We start from the raw sequence: 16,414 nt of genomic DNA on the forward strand, positions 1-16,414 counted from the left end.
TTTAATTAGCAATTTAAACCAAGACACACAGAAACACTTCTCCATTCTTTGTCACTACCCCAGCAAAAGGAAAACCTATCCATTGCAATCTAATACTTGTCATGATTATATTTTACAACATAAATATAGGGGAAAAAACTGATACAATAACAGTGCAGTGAAAGATGTAGGCTGGTTTATTTATTTATTTATTTATTTATTTGAGACAGAGTCTCACACTGTTGCCCAGACTGGAGTGCGGTAACACAGTCTCGGCTCACTGCAACCTCTGAGTACCAGGTTCAAACAATTCTCCTGCCTCCGCCTCCTGAGTGGCTGGGACTACAGATGGACACCATCATGCCCAGCTAATTTTTGTATTTTAAGTAGAGACAGGGTTTCACCATGTTGGCCTGGCTGGTCTCGAACTCCTGGCCTCAAGTGATCTGCCCACGCCCAGCTGGGATAGAATAGTTTAGAAGGGAAAATAATTTTCTCTATATGTTGACTAGATCCAAGTAGGAAAGCTCCTCATTTAAAAAGTGAGAGCTTGGCTGGGCACGGTGGCTCACACCTGTAATCCCAGTACTTTGGGAGGCTGAGGCAGGCAGATCACAAGGTCAACAGATGGAGATCATACTGGCCAAGTGGTGAAACCCCGTCTCTACTAAAAATACAAAAACTAGCTGGGCGTGGTGGCACATGCCTGTAGTCCCAGCTACTTGGAAGGCTGAGGCAGGAGAATCACTTGAACCCAGGAGGCAGGCAGAGCAAGAATCCATCTCAAAAAAAAAAAAAAAAAGGTGAGAGCTCAATTTACCCATTACTCATAAGAACTACCATTAGGTTAGCTATAGAGGAAAAGTAATGTAGTGTTCTTAGCAAACTGAGAATTGAGAGAAGATAGGTGATTTAAATAATACAATGTTTAAGATTTCAGAAAAAGAAAACATAAGCAATGGGAGCCATTAGAAAGTAAGAATTCACATGGTTTATTGCTTTAATTTGACTTTTAAAACCAATGAAAGTCTGATTAAAGAGTTCATTAACTCCTCATGCAGTGTAAGGGAATTTTGTTGTACCCTAGTTCATACTAGGAACGAGGCTAAGTCCCTGTTCACTTATCATCACATCTTTCTATGTTTTCTCTCAAGAAAGAAATAATACATTTTACTAAGATAACTGGCCAGGCATGGTGGATCATGTCTGTAAACCCAGCATTTTGGGAAACTGAGGCAGGCTGATTGAGCCCAGGAGTTCAAGACCAACCTGGGCAACATGGCAAAACCCTGTCTCTACAAAAAAAATTTTTGGGTGTCATGGCACATGCCTGTAGTCCCAGCTACTAGGGAGGCTGAGGTAGGAGAATCACTTGAGCCTAGGAGGTGGAGGCTGCAGTGAGCCATCAGCCTGCCACTGTACTCTAGCCTGGGAGACAGAGCAAGACCCTGCCTCAAAAAAAAAAAAAAAAAAAAAAAGACACCCAATTTATTGAAAAATAAATTATTCTGAGCAAAGTTTGTTAAAAATAAATCTATTTTATACTTTAATAGTTTATATTAATAGTTTTATCAAGAATAATTTTGTAAGCCGGGCGCGGTGGCTCACGCCTGTAATCCCAGCACTTTGGGAGGCCGAGGCGGGTGGATCACGAGATCAAGAGATTGAGACCATCCTGGTCAACACGGTGAAACCCCGTCTCTACTAAAAAATACAAAAAATTAGCTGGGCATGGTGGCACGTGCCTGTAATCCCAGCTACTCAGGAGGCTGAGGCAGGAGAATTGCCTGAACCCAGGAGGCGGAGGTTGCGATGAGCCGAGACTGCGCCATTGCACTCCAGCCTGGGTAAGGAGCAAAACTCTGTCTCAAAAAAAAAAAAAAAAAAAAGAATAATTTTGTATACTATATTTTGTTTAAAATAATTTGCTTTGTTATAGAATTACTTGTTAACACTGACATGCTAGATAAATGATGAAAGTTTTGCTGAATTATATATTGTACTTAAAATCTTTAATGGATCTATAATAAAAAAATTACAAAATACTTCTCTTTTTTAAAAATACTGTTAATCTCTCAGTAAAAAGATACAGGAGGCTAGACATGGTGTTCATGTCTGTATTGTCCCAAATTTGGGAGGCCAAGGTGGGAGAATCTCTTGAATCCAGCAGTTTGAGACCAGCCTGGGCAACAGAGTGAGATCCCATCTCTTAAAAAAAAAAAAAATTTTTTTTGGTAGATTTTTTTGTAGAGACAGCAGGGTCTTGCTCTGTCACCCAGGCTTGAGTGCAGTGGTGCAATCTTGGCTCACTGCAACCTTCGCCTCCTGAGCACAAGTAATCATCCTCCCACCTCAGCCTCCCAAGTAGGTGAGACTACAGACAGGCACCACCACGGCTGGCTAATATTTTTAAGTTTTTGTAATGATGGAGTTTTGCTATATTGCCCAAGTTTGTTTGGAGCTCCTCAGCTTAAGCAATCCACCTGCCTCGGCCTCCCAAAGTGCTGGTATTACAGTGTGAGCCACCACACCTGGCCAAAATTTTTTTAAAAAATTAGCTAACCGGCCGGGCGCGGTGGCTCAAGCCTGTAATCCCAGCACTTTGGGAGACCGAGGCGGGTGGATCACGAGGTCAAGAGATCGAGACCATCCTGGTCAACATGGTGAAACCCCATCTCTACTAAAAATACAAAAAATCAGCTGGGCATGGTGGCGCGTGCCTGTAATCCCAGCTACTCAGGAGGCTGAGGCAGGGGAATTGCCTGAACCCAGGAGGCGGAGGTTGCGGTGAGCCGAGATCGCGCCATTGCACTCCAGCCTGGGTAAGAAGAGCGAAACTCTGTCTCACAAAAAAAAAAAAAAAAAAAGGGATCCAGGAGATATGGTGAGAAGCCAGACACTGAAAATACAGAAAAGAGAAATACTAATTTTTTTTTTTTTTTTTTTAAAGAGGGGGTTTTCACCATGTTGGTCAAGCTGGTCTTGAACTCCCGACCTCAGGTGATCCGCCCATGTTGGCCTCCAAAGTGCTTGGATTACAGGTGTGAGCCACTACGCCTGGCCAGAGAAATACTAAATTTATTAACCCAACTTTCTTTTATTGTTGCTGCTACAACCTTCCCAGACCCAGGTCTTTTTTTTTTTTCTTTTGTTGGAGTGACCTGATTATGAACCTCCTGGGTTCAAGCAATCCTCCCACTTTAGCCTCCTGGGTTCAAGCAATTCTCCCACTTTAGCCTCCCAAGTAGCTGGGACTATATGCACCCACCACCGTCTCCTGGCTAAGTTATTTGTTTGTTTATTTGTTTGTTTTTAAGAGCTGAGTTCTCACTATGTTGCCCAGCCTGCTACCCAGATCCTTATTAGCTTACTGTAAAATAATAAAATATGCTTGAAGATTTTTTTTTTTTGCCATCTTCTTTGCTCACTTAACCATTACCAAAAGAAGAAAACATTGGAGAATACTTTTATTTTTTTCAACAAACAAGGAGAAGGATAAATCTAAGTGGCCATGGTGTCAGTATATTTAGAGAGATCAGATATTCAGAAGTTCAGTTATAGTGTTGACTTTTAGAAGCTACCATTGAAGAGCTGCTTCCTATTTCTTTTGCTTTATAAAAAAGCAAAACTCCTTTTGCTTCTTCCCAAATCAATTTGCTTCTCTCCCTTTTCTTTTCAACACTTCCTTCTCTTCCCTTACCAGTAACTTCTTTTTTCTAAGCTGATGGACTTTAACTCTACTCATCAGAGTATCCTCAAAGATAACCAGATAATATCAAGTCAAGATTCTTCCCCAAATTGATTCTAACATCCAGTATACCTACTATTAGTATATCTACTATTAATCCCTAACCACCCCTCCACCGCGTGTTTTTTTTTAAGAGACAATGTCTCTCTGTTGCCAGGGGAAGTGTAGTGAAGTGATCATAGCTCACTGCATCCTCAAACTCCTGGGCTCAAGCAGTCCTCCTGCCTCAGCCCCCCAAACTGCTGGGATTACAGGCATGAGTCACCATGTCCAGCTCTTGTTTTTAATTCATTATAAGAGCCTAGAATCTCCAAATCCTGTAGGTCACTGAGACATTCAGCTACCCTCCACTCAGGAATCCTTTTTATGGCATTATTGCATATGGATTTATACAAATAAATTATACAAACAAATATGGATTTATGCAAATTATGCAAACAAATATTAAAACTCTTTTTGACTATATATGCCATACTTTACTCCTTATATTCAAAGATACATTAAATTATATTAGAGTGGAGTGGAAAATGTACTTAGTTAGATTTGAAAATTAAACTTTACATATTTACAAGATGAAATTACTAGGCCAGGTGCAGTGGCTCACACTTGTAACCACTTTGGGAGGCCAAGGTGGGTGGATCATCTGAGGTCAGGAGTTCAAGACCAGCCTGGCCACCATGGTGAAACCCGTCTCTAGTAAAAATGTAAAAATTAGCCAGATATGGTGGCACATGCTTGTAATCCCTGCCATTCAGAAGGCTGAGGCATGAGAATCGCTTGAACCTGGGAGACAGAGGTTGCAGTGAGCCAAGATCACACCACTGTACTCCAGCCTGGGTAACAAGAGCGAAACTCCATCTCAAAAAAAAAAAAAAAAAAAAATTGCCCTGCTTAATTTCAGACTTTTGTGGGCCCTGTAACGCCTTTGTTTTAGGCAATTTCTCCCATTTGAAACAGCTGTATTTACCCCATACCTGTACCCACCTTTGCAAATGCAGGGTAAATACATTTCTTTAGTATGCAAGTATAGCATATGCTTTGCTTTCATTGTCACTTTTCTTTTCAGAAAGGTAATGGAATCCTGAAGGGAGCATTGCAAAAAGACTGAAGGCACTTAATGTATGGCTTTCAAAGACCAGCTGATATGGTTTGGCTCTGTATCCCCCAACCAAATCTCGTCTTGAATTGTACTCCCATAATTCCCATGTGTTGTGGAAGGGACCCGGTGGAAGATAATTTGAATCATGGGGATGGAGGCAGTTTCCCTGATACCGTTCTTGTGGTACTGAATAAGTCTCATGAGATCTGATGGTTTTATCAGGGTTTCCACTTTTGCCTCTTTCTCATTTTCTCTTAACCCCGCCATGTAAGAAGTAGCTTTCACCTACTGCCATGATTTTGAGGCCTCCCCAGCCATGTGGAACTGTAAGTCCAGTTAAACCTCTTTTCTTTCCCAGTCTCAGGTATGTCTTTATCAGCAGCGTGAAAACAGACTAATATACCAGCATTTAAAGGTACTGTTATTAGAAGACCAGCATTTTGTTAGGTACTCATGGATAGTTTATATGTGAAATTGCCTTACATCTTTGTACAGTCCTTTAACTTGTAAAGAAAAATAAGGAATGTAGATAGGGTGAGGAATGTGGATAGAACAGTAGATTGTATATGACACAAATCATCTCACTATTCTACCTTAAAATAGGCATATTCTGCCCATAACCTTCTAGGCATCTGACGTTAAATATTTTTCCTTAAGATCTTTTCAGGTTAGCTGCCTTTTTTTTTTTCTTTGAGACAGGGTCTTGCTCTGTCACCCAGGCTGGAGTGCAGTGGCATGATCTTGGCTCATTGCAACTTCCACCTTTCAGGCTCAAGCGAACCTCCTACTTCAGCCTTCTGAATAGCTGGGACTACAGGCACTCACCACCATGCCCCGCTAATTTTTGTATTTTTTGTAGAGAAGGGATTTTGCCATGTTGCCTGGGCTGACGTAGAAGCAATCCAACTACGCTGGCCTCCCAAAGTGTTGAGATTACAGGTGTGAGCCACCATGCTTGGATGGTTAGCTGCTTTTTAATAGGTTTATGTTATATTAAAATATTTTAATGAGGCAACATACTGATTAGTTTCACTTTGCACAGTTAGTTTCAGAAACAAATACCAACTTAATCTTTAGTGATACCTGCTCAGCCCTTTTCGCTAATTCACGCTGTATTTTCCTCTTTTCTAGCATATCCTGCTCAATTCTGCGTTTTCGTTCCTCCTCTGTTCTCTTCCTTTGTTCCTCTTGTCTTTGTTTCTCCATTTCAGCAAATCTACCCTTAACGGTTCCTAAGAACATATGAAAAAAAGTTTGATACTTTGCTGTGTTTGCATTTTGCAATTTAATTGACAATTTACCCCTCAAGCTTCTTACCTGTTAGTTTTGGAACATAAGCCTTTTCTACTTTAGAAGATACGTCCTCCTCATCATCAGAAGCAAGCATTTCTTTAATCTAGATGGTTAAATAAATTGATGTGAGCACATGTACAAAAATTAGACTAAATCATATTATATGCACAGTTTAAATTAGGTTACAAATACAGAAAAGTATTTTAGTTATAGTTAATATGAAATGTGGTTAATGTGAATAAATAAAATTTAAATTAAAAAATGAAAATGAATATTTTCACAAGAATAAAGTAAAATAAAATAACCTCCTGCTTTCTCCTGTTCCATTCTCTCTCTCTAATATATTGTTCTTTTCTTCTTTGCTTTTCGTCTCTAGATCTCCTTTGATTTCTTTCTTCCCTGGCTCTCTGCATGGCTTCAAACTTATCCTTTACATCACCCTTGCCAAGTTTTGGTACATAGGTTTTTGGGACAGGTTTAGATGAAGAAAGCAGAATCTTCATTAGAAGAAAATAAAGAAAAGAAAGTTAACAAAAACAATAGGAAAAAATTAGATAAAGATAGATAAGAATAAGCAATATAAAAATATTTATTGAAACAGAAAACAGAAATATGTTTGAACCCTTTACTTGACCATCACAATCTGATTAGATACTTTCTAAAACCTAACTATGAAAAATCATATTACAGAAAATATGAGAGTAGAAGTTTCACTGTTACATAGTAATAAAGTCCATTTTGTGGGTAGCATTCCACTGAAGCTGAAAGTCAGTAAAATATAAAAATCAAATTCTGAATTCTAACTAAAAATGACTGTATTTTATTTTCTAACTCCATTATTAAAGATTCAGATTTGATATCACTTGCTAAAGAGATACCAAAACTAATTTCAGTAAATTTGGTGAAGTTGAAAACAAACCAAAAGTTTAGGCTTTAAAGTTTAGACCCTAATTCACATTTTACACCCTTCCTGGTTCCTGTATCTAATATAAGCAAAACTGAAGGCCAGTCCTTTAATCCTTCTTTCTGGCTGAGGTACACCACGCTCTGTGCGCACAAGCAGTGATTTATGTTGTTACTATTGCTTCCCATCTATAACTTCCTCAAACCACATGAAAAATGTGTAAGAAGGCTGTATCATTCTATATAGGGTGGGCTCTAAGAGAAGTTCCGTATGGCAACAGAGCTTCCCAAACAGTGGGAATCTGGTAGAAGACTGAAGAAATCATTTTCCTCCACTGTAAAACCAGGAAAGCAAATTATTTCATCACTTTGAAAATTAAGCTGATCTCTAAATGAAATTTCGGTAAATAAAATGTGTGCCTCAGAACACCAAACTCTTTTTCCTAGTGATAATGGCAATTTCTTAATTAATCTGTGGCACACCCAGCCTATATTTTGTAAACTATTATGTGTCATTGGCCATTTAAGGGTTAACTTTAAAATTTTGAGGTGTCAGCAACCGAGGTCTTCTTAGTACAGCTCTCAGTATCTACAGTCAAGAGCCAGAAAAAAGCTAAAAATTAAAAAAAACAACAACAACAAAAAACAAAGGCACTAAAAAGGATCCTTACCTAAGAGTGCGTTCTCCTGTGAGTATAGGTCAAACTTTGTTTTAATACTAAAATAATAATTTCTTTTTTTTTTTTTTTGACCATCCTGGTGTTTGAGATGGAGTTTCGCTCTTGTTACCCAGGCTGGAGTGCAATGGCGCGATCTCGGCTCACCACAACCTCTGCCTCCTGGGTTCAGGCAATTCTCCTGCCTCAGCCTCCTGAGTAGCTGGGATTACAGGCACGTGCCACCATGCGCAGCTAATTTTTTGTATTTTTAGTAGAGACGGGGTTTCACCATGTTGACCAGGATGGTCTCGATCTCTTGACCTCGTGATCCACCCGCCTCGGCCTCCCAAAGTGCTGGGATTACAGGCTTGAGCCACCGTGCCCGGCCTTAAAATAATAATTTCTAAGAGTTATCAAGAACAAAACATTTAAAATTCTACTCAGAATGCTAGGTATCACATCCACTTCACTATCATTCACAAATTTAGTACTCATGCTTTGTAGAATTTCCTAGAATCCAAATGAAAATACTACCTCAAGACCAGCTGCTGAATTGTATCTCTTGTTTTACATCTTGTCATTATATTATTAATTATAAACTCCTAAATATAACATTTCCACCAAATGATTGTCCTTTCAGCAATTCTACAGTCAACTCTACATTTCCTTCTTTTATTTTTTTTTACTTTTGAGACTTACCTCAGCCTTTTGGGAAATATCATTCATGTTTGCTCTATGTGATCTTGGGCTGATTATGAAGCTCTGTATATTTTTGCACCTGAAAAAAAATTTTAATATTGTATAATAATTTTAATTTATTTTTATTATGTATTTTTATAAATAGAAATAGCAGTTAATTGCCCCTCAAAAAATACTGATATAATCCAAGCAAGTAATCAACTGTGATAACCTTTAGCTCTTTTTCCCAAGATTCATAGTATAGAAAATATAAGGTGTATGATGTTACAAGATCCCTGAAAGTTTTTGATCCCGAATAGCTTGATGAACATATCAAGTTCACTTGAAAAGAATGTGTATTCAGCAATTATTGAGTTTATTAGTCTATAAATACTAAGGTAGTTGATCATGTTTTAGATCTGTATTTTTACTAATTTTTGGCTAGTTCTATCAATCTTCAACTATGTAGATCTATGTAGATTTTTTTTTTTTTAAAGACAGAGTCTCGCTCTGTAGCCCATGCTGGAGTGCAATGGCACAGTCTCAGCTCACTGAAACCTCCACCTCCCAGGTTCAAGCAATTCTCCTGCCTCAGCCTCCCAAGTAGCTGGGATTACAGGCCTGTGCCACCAAGCTCAGCTAATTTTTGCATTTTTAGTAGAGACAGGGTTTCACCATGTTGGCCAAGCTGGTCTTGAACTTCTGACCTCAAGTGATACACCCAACTCGGCCTCCCAAAGCACTAGGATTACAGGCATGAGCCACTGCGCCTGGCCAGAATATTTTTTCTCCCTTTAATTCTGTTATTTTTGTTTTATGTAATTTCAGGTTTAATTGCATACACATTAAGATTATATCTTCTTTTTGAATTGACCCTTTCAGTAGTATGTTTTTTTGTGTTTGTTTCTGAGACAGAGTCTCACTATCACCCCAGGCTGGAGTGCAGTGGTGCAATCTCAGCTCACTGCAACCTCTGCCTCCCAGGTTCAAGCAATTCTCCAGCCTTAGCCTCCTGAATAGCTGGGATTACAGGCAGCACACCAGCAAGCATAGCTAATTTTTTTTGTGTTTTCTGTAAAGACAGGGTTTCACCATGTTGGCCAGGCTGGTCTCGAACTCCTGACCTCAAGTGATCCGCCTGCCTTGGCCTCCCAAAATGCTGGGATTACAGGTGTGAGCCACTGTGCCTGGCCTGCTAGTATGAAATTTCTCTCTTCTTACCTCGTTGTATTAAACTTATATTAAAATAGTCACACCAACTTTCTTTTTATTTATTTATTTAGAGACATTTATCAACAAGAGACAGCATCTTGTTGTGTCTCCTCGGCTGAAGTGCAATGGCACAATGACAGCTCACTGCACCCTTGAACTCCTGGGCTCAAGCAATCCTCCTTCCTCAGTCTTCTAAGTAGCTGGAACTACAGGCATGCACCACCATGCCCAGCTTTTTTTTTTTGCTATAGAGATGGGGTCTCACCGTGTTGCTTACACTGATTTTGAAACCCTGGGCTCAAGCAATTCTCCCACCTCGGCCTCCAGAAGTGCTAGGATTACAGGCATGAGCCACTGCACCTGGCCCCCAACTTTCTTAGGTTTACAGTTTGCTTGGTATATAATTTTCTAGCAATTTACTTTCACTCTATGTTTTCATATGTAAAGTATATGTCCTGGACACAGCATATGATTGGTCTTGCTTTTTACAAAAATCAATTCTGATAAAAATCTATTTTTTTAATTGCAGCATTTAGTTCATTAACATTTATTGTAATTATTAGGCCTATAATTTAAATATTTATTTTAGGTTTGTTTTATCTTACTTTGATTTTTTCTTTTGGAATTTTCTAGCCAACTTTTGGTTTTTTTCTTAATAGAGTTTATTTTAGAGCAGTTTAGGTTCACAGCAAAATTGAGTGGAAGATAGAGATTTCCTATATATTCTCCTCCCCTGCACATGCTTAGTCACCCCCATTACCAACACTGGATAACCCCATTATTACCGCCCACTGAAGGTGTATATTTGTTATAACAATGAACCTATACCCACACATCATTATCACCCAGAGTCCACAGTTTACATTAGGGTTTACTCCTGGGTTGTACATTCTGTGGGTTTGGGGCAAATGTACAATGACATGTGTCCATCATTATAGTATTGTACAGAGCAGTTTTGCTGACCTAAAAATCCTCTTTACTTACTTATGCCTTCCTCCCCCATAATTTCTGGTAACCATGATCTTTTTACTACCTCCATGGTTTTGCCTTTTACAGGATGTCATATAGTTGGAACCACACAGTATGTAGACTATTCAGATTGACTTTTTTCACATAGTGATAAGCATTTCAGTTTCCTCTACGTTTTTTGTGGCTTGATAGCTCATTTCATTTCAGCACTGAATAATATTCTGTTGCCTACATGTAACACAGTTTATCTATTCACCCATCAAATGACATCTTGGTTTTTTCCAAGTTTTGGTGTTTATGAATAAAGTTGATATAAATATCTGTATGCAGGTTCTTTGTATTCTGGTTTTATATCCTGCAACCCTGCTAAAATAACTTCTTAGTTCTATTGGTTTTTTCATAAGTTCCATCAGATATTCTACATACACAGACAATCACATCATCTGTGAGCACAGTTCTACTTTTTCCTTTCCAGTCTGGACACCTTGTATTCCTTTTTCTGGCTTGACTGTACTAGCTAGAACCTCCAGTACAATGTTAGATAGAAGTGGTAAGAGCAAATGTCTTTGTCTTGTTCCTGACCTTAGGAGAAATGTGTTCAGTCTTTCACTGTTAAGTAAGATATTAACTGTAGGCTTTTCTTAATGCCCTTTATCAGACTAAGTTTGCTGGAGTAATTATCGGTGGCAGATGCTGGATTTTATTTAATGCTTTTTCTGTGTCTATTGAGAGAATCATATGGTTTTCATTTTTAATTTATTGATATGGTGAGTTACATTAACCGATTTTCAAGTGTTAAATCAATCTTACATTCCTAGGATAAATCTCAATTGGTTATAATGCATTATCCTCTTAATACATTGCTGGTTTTAATTTGATAAAATTTTGTTAAGTTGGCTGGCTGTTGTGGCTCATGCATGTAATCTCAACACTTTGGGAGGCTGAGGTGGGAGAATCGCTTGAGCCCAGAGTTTTAGACCACCCTGGGCAACATAGCGAGACTCATCTCTACTAAAATTTTAAAATTTGCCAGGTATCATGGCACATGGCTATAGTCCCAGCTATTTGGGACACTGAAGCCGGAAGATTGCTTGAGCCCAGGAGTTCAAAGTTGCAGTGAGCTATGATCATGCTACTGCACTTCAGCCTGGGCAACAAAGCATGAGGCCCTGTCTTAAAAAAAAATAGAGATGGAGGTCTCTGTTGCCCAGGCTGTTCTCAAACTCCTGGCCTCAAGTGATCCTCCCACCTCACCTTCTCAAAGTGCTGGGATTATAAGCATGAGCAACCACGCCTGAGCCTCTTGTGCAGTTTTTTAGAGTAATACTAAAGGATATGAGGAAAGCTTGGAATCATGGGATCATCAGGACTGATAATTTTAGCTCAATTAATTGGCCAGAGGGGATTTCAGAAACTTTTTTGTTTTTTTCTTTTTGGTAAAATGAAAGACAATTGGGTGGTTTACTGACAGAGAAGAATTAATCTGTCAAGAATAGTCCTAGAAAATAAATGAATGAGCTAGACCTCTTCATTTAATTTTTAAAAAATCCTCAAATTATATATTGACTTAATTATAGATTTAGAATAAAATAAAATTTATTTTTAAAAATTACTATGAATAAAACCACTTAAAATTGTTTTTTTTTAATGTCATTTCAGTATTCTGAGCTCTCTTTTTTTTTTTGAGACGGAGTCTTGCTCTGTCACACAGAATGGAGTGCAGCGGCGCAATGTCAGCTCAATGCAACCTCCACCTCCCAGGTTCAAGTGATTCTCCTTCCTCAGCCTCCTGAGTAGCTGGGATTACAGAAGTGCACCACCCCACCCAGCTAATTTTTGTGTGTCTATCTATCTATCTATATAGATATAGATATAGATATAAATATAATTTATTTATTTATTTTTAAGTAGAGACGTGGTTTCACCATGTTGGTCAGGTTGGTCTCGAACTCTGACCTTGTGATCTGCCTGCCTCAGCCTCCCAAAGTGCTGGGATTACAGGCATGAGCCACAGCACCAGGCTGCTCTCATTTTTAAACTCAGTGAAAGTGTGAACAGCACTAGCCTTAACTTTTTGGTTAAAATATAGGGAAGTGGTCCTTTACTGAAAGTTTGCTCTGTGCTGCCTTTTGAGGATAAAAAGTTGTACCAAAGTAAGTTCATTACCTTTCTGCATTATGGAATTGCATTTAAGGTATAGATTGCAAACCAACAGGACTCACATCTCTTAAATATTTTTACGTTGAAGAAAAAAACTTCAAAATTAAGTGGACATTGTAAATACATATAAGATTCTTTTATTGTTAATTAAAAAGAAGTATGACACTGCCTTGGTAGAAACAACAGTGCATTTCAGTTGCTAACTCATTTGCCTATCTGAGCTAACACAAGGATAAAGGTATGAATTTTACTCTGTTTGGCCAATTAACTTCACAGGAAAACTCTGTTCCCTAGTCATTAATTGTATTGTCCTATCTAAACCCACGATTTCACTAAAACATCCTTTAGTCACAAAACATGAATAAAATTAATGATGAAGATAATCCAAGTTAACATTTGTTGAGTCTTTACTGTGTGCCTGGTAATGTGCCAAGCAGTTAACAAGCATTGTCATTTATTTCCCACAACAACCCTTCAAGGTAAATACTATTACCAAACCTTCTCTAAAAATCATTTCCAGGCCAGGTGTTGTGGCTCACACTTGTTGTAATCCAGGCTGAAGCAGCAGAATCACTTGAGGCCAGGAGTTGGAGACCAGCCTGGACAACACAGCAAGACCCCACCTCTACAATTAAAAAATAATAATAATCTGGGTGTGGTGGCATGCCCCCATAGTCCCAGCTACTTGGGAGGCTGAGGCAAGAGGATCACTTGAGCCCATGAGTTCAAGGTTGCAGTGAGCTATGATTGAACCACTGCACTACACCCTGGGCAACAGAGCAAGACCCTGTCTCAAAACAGAAACCAAACAAACAAAAAACAATGTTAGAACAAATGACACATACAGGTTGAACCTTATCATAACTTTTCATAAACCCCTCATAAAAATTCCAAACACATATATTTTAAATTTTGATGTTAATACAAAAATAATTTGAAATCTCCCAAAATATTCTACTAGAACTTTGTGCTTAATAACCTTTGTAGAAAATTTTCAATTAGGCCAGGCTCAGTGGCTCACACCTGTAATCCCAGCACTTTGGGAGTCTGAGGCAGGTGGATCAGGAGGTCAGGAGTTGGAGACCTGCCTGGCCAACATGGTGAAACCCCATCTCTACTAAAAATACAAACATTAGCTGGATCAGGTAGTGTGCATCTGTAACCCCAGCTACTCAGGAGGCTGAGACAGGAGAATTGCTTGAACCAGGAGGCAGAGGTTGCAGTGAGCCGAGATCGTGCATTGCACTCCAGCCTGGGTGACAAGAGCAAGACTCCATGAAAAAAAAAAAAGAAAAGAAAAAAAGAAAGGAGAGAGGGAAGGAGGGAAGGAAGGAAATATATCCTCATGGTAATTATTTAATTAACTTGATTTTTTCACACATGATAAGAAGACACTGATGATGGAAGGAGTACTGGAGTTAGAGCCAGAAAACTTGGATTAGAGTCTCTGTTTAGGTTAATTATTAGATATGTGATTTGATGAGCTAGTTAACTTCTGTGAACTTCAGTTTTATATGTAAAATGGGTCTAATAATGCCTTTCTCATTATATTGACAAATAAAATGAACAGTTCCCTTTTTCTGAGCGTCAGTGCTACATCTGATACTCTCAGTCACTCCTTTCTTCCTGAAATCCTCCTTGCTTGGTTTCATGACACTATTCTTCCTCTGTGTTTTCATGTCTCTGACCATTCCTTCTCTAGCTCCTTTGAGAGCTTCTCTACCTCTTTCTACCTCTTAGATGTTGTTTGCCCCCAGGTTTCAGTCTTTGCCCTTTTCTTCTCACTCTCCACTTTTTCTTCTGTGATTTAATACAGTTTAGTAGATTAAATTACTTCTGTAACCTCATCTCTCTTTACCCCTCCCTCCCACTCTATCACCCATACTGTAATACTGGCACAACTCAAGCCTCTGCAGAGCTGGCTCCCTCAGCTTAATGCTATTCTCATTCTCTTATCACTCAGCTAACTCCTACTTATCCTTTAATTCTTAGATTGTCACTTTCTCCAGGAAGCCTTCCTTGATTCCACAAGACTAGGTTAAGTGCTTCTCCTGTGTGCTTACGCAGCATCCCATACTTACCCTAACTGTAGCACTTACTACAATGTATAATACTGACTCACTCTCCTGAAAACCTCCTCTACCAGAAGGTGAGGTCTTTGAGAGTAGTGACTGTGTTTTTACACCATTATATCCATAGCACCTCCTGCCTCGGCCTCCTGAGTGGTACTACAGGCTTGTATCACCATTCCCAGCTAAGTTTTGAGTTTTTTTGTAGAGACAGGGTTTCACTATGTTGCCCAGGCTGGTCTTCAACTTCTGGGCCCGAGTAATCCTCCCACTTCGGCCTCCCAAAGTGCTACGATTACAAGCGTGAGCCACTATGCCCAGCCCTCAATAGGTAAATCTTGCCAGCTTCAAGGTGAATCACTTTATGAACAGATAAGGATTATCTGGATATAATGTAAGACTATCATTAGGCTTATCATTATGCAGGGATACAATATGCCACTTATTACATAAGTATTTATTAAGCATCTACTATGCCAGGCTCTCAACTAGGAACTGAGAAATATAACACTGAACACAGATACAGTCTCTGTTCTCGTGCTATTAATGTCTCTTTGCAAAAACTTTCAACAAAAGCCTTAATTAGACTTTTTATTCTCTCAATAAACTGTCTATACTATATTTTAAAGAAGTCTTCTGTTGAACATTTACAGAAGATTATTAGTCTTTTGGAAACATATTCTCAAATGCCAAATATCATATATTAAATATATATAGCTTTTGGTATGTCAATCATATCTTAATAAGGTGGTTTTAAAAAAAATTCCAAATATCACCAAAAACAGTGGCTCGTGCCTGTAATCCCAGCACTTTGAGAGGCTGACGCAGGCAGATCACTTGAGGTCAGGAGTTCAAGGCCAGCCTGGCCAACATGGCGAAACCCCGTCTCTACTAAAAATACAAAAATTAGCTGAGTGTGGTGGTAGATGCCTGTTATCTCAGCTACTAGGGAGGCTGAGGCAGGAGAATCGCTTGAACCTGGCAGGCAGAGGTTGCATTGAGCCAGGATTACACCACTGTACTCCAGCGTGGGTGACAGAGCGAGACTCTGTCTCAAAAAATAAAAAATTAAAATTTCAAATATCAATTTAATCTTTGACTTATGATCTCCTCCCACTTCTTTTCTTTCTTGACAGGATCTCACTGTGTCTCCCAGGCTGGAGAGCAGTGATGCAATCATGGCTCACAGCAGCTTTGACCTCCGGGGCTCAAGCAATCATCCCATCTCAGCTGCCTGAGTAGCTGGGACTACAGACACACACCATCACACACAGCTAATTTCTGTGTTTTTTGTAGAGATGAGGTTTCGTCATATTGCTCATGGCTGGTCAGTCTTTCCAATTTCATGCTTACATACCTTCTCAGTATAAACTCAATTTTGCTGCTTTATTTAGCAAAAGGCCCCAGCTGCTCCTTCAATTTCATATAATTATGCTTGCCAGAAATTATTTCTATTTAGTATTCATATGTATCACTATACTTCTTTTTTTTTTTTTTTTTTTTTTAGATGCAGTTTCACTCCTGTTACCCAGGCTGGAGTGCAATGGTGCGATCTTGGCTCACCACAACCTCCGCCTCCTGGGTTCAGGCAATTCTCCTGCCTCAGCCTCCTGAGTAGCTGAGATTACAGGCACACACCACCATG

At 39.1% G+C, this 16,414-nt stretch overlaps 1 protein-coding gene across 8 annotated transcripts in view; it reads right to left on the bottom strand.

The window, feature by feature from the left end:
• NEXN (nexilin F-actin binding protein) overlaps window positions 1-16,414 on the bottom strand; it is a 49,099-nt gene that overhangs the window by 21,535 nt on the left and 11,150 nt on the right. For 5 of the 8 annotated variants that reach the window (XM_032296535.1, XM_032296529.1, XM_032296534.1 and 2 more), the window contains exons 2-5: window positions 8,381-8,459; window positions 6,425-6,616; window positions 6,144-6,222; window positions 5,910-6,058 (exon numbers count right to left, since the gene is read on the bottom strand). In XM_032296535.1, coding sequence (XP_032152426.1) covers window positions 5,910-6,058; window positions 6,144-6,222; window positions 6,425-6,616; window positions 8,381-8,407 — 447 coding nt within the window. In that variant the 5' untranslated portion in view covers window positions 8,408-8,459. The remainder of the gene's footprint in view (window positions 1-5,909; window positions 6,059-6,143; window positions 6,223-6,424; window positions 6,617-8,380; window positions 8,460-16,414) is intronic. The other 3 variants (XM_032296532.1, XM_032296533.1, XM_032296531.1) reach the window with 1 other exon arrangement.

This window comes from Sapajus apella, unplaced genomic scaffold (genome assembly GCF_009761245.1).
Source record: "Sapajus apella isolate SASKATOON/1434 unplaced genomic scaffold, GSC_monkey_1.0 scaffold36, whole genome shotgun sequence".
Classification (NCBI taxonomy): domain Eukaryota; kingdom Metazoa; phylum Chordata; class Mammalia; order Primates; family Cebidae; genus Sapajus; species Sapajus apella.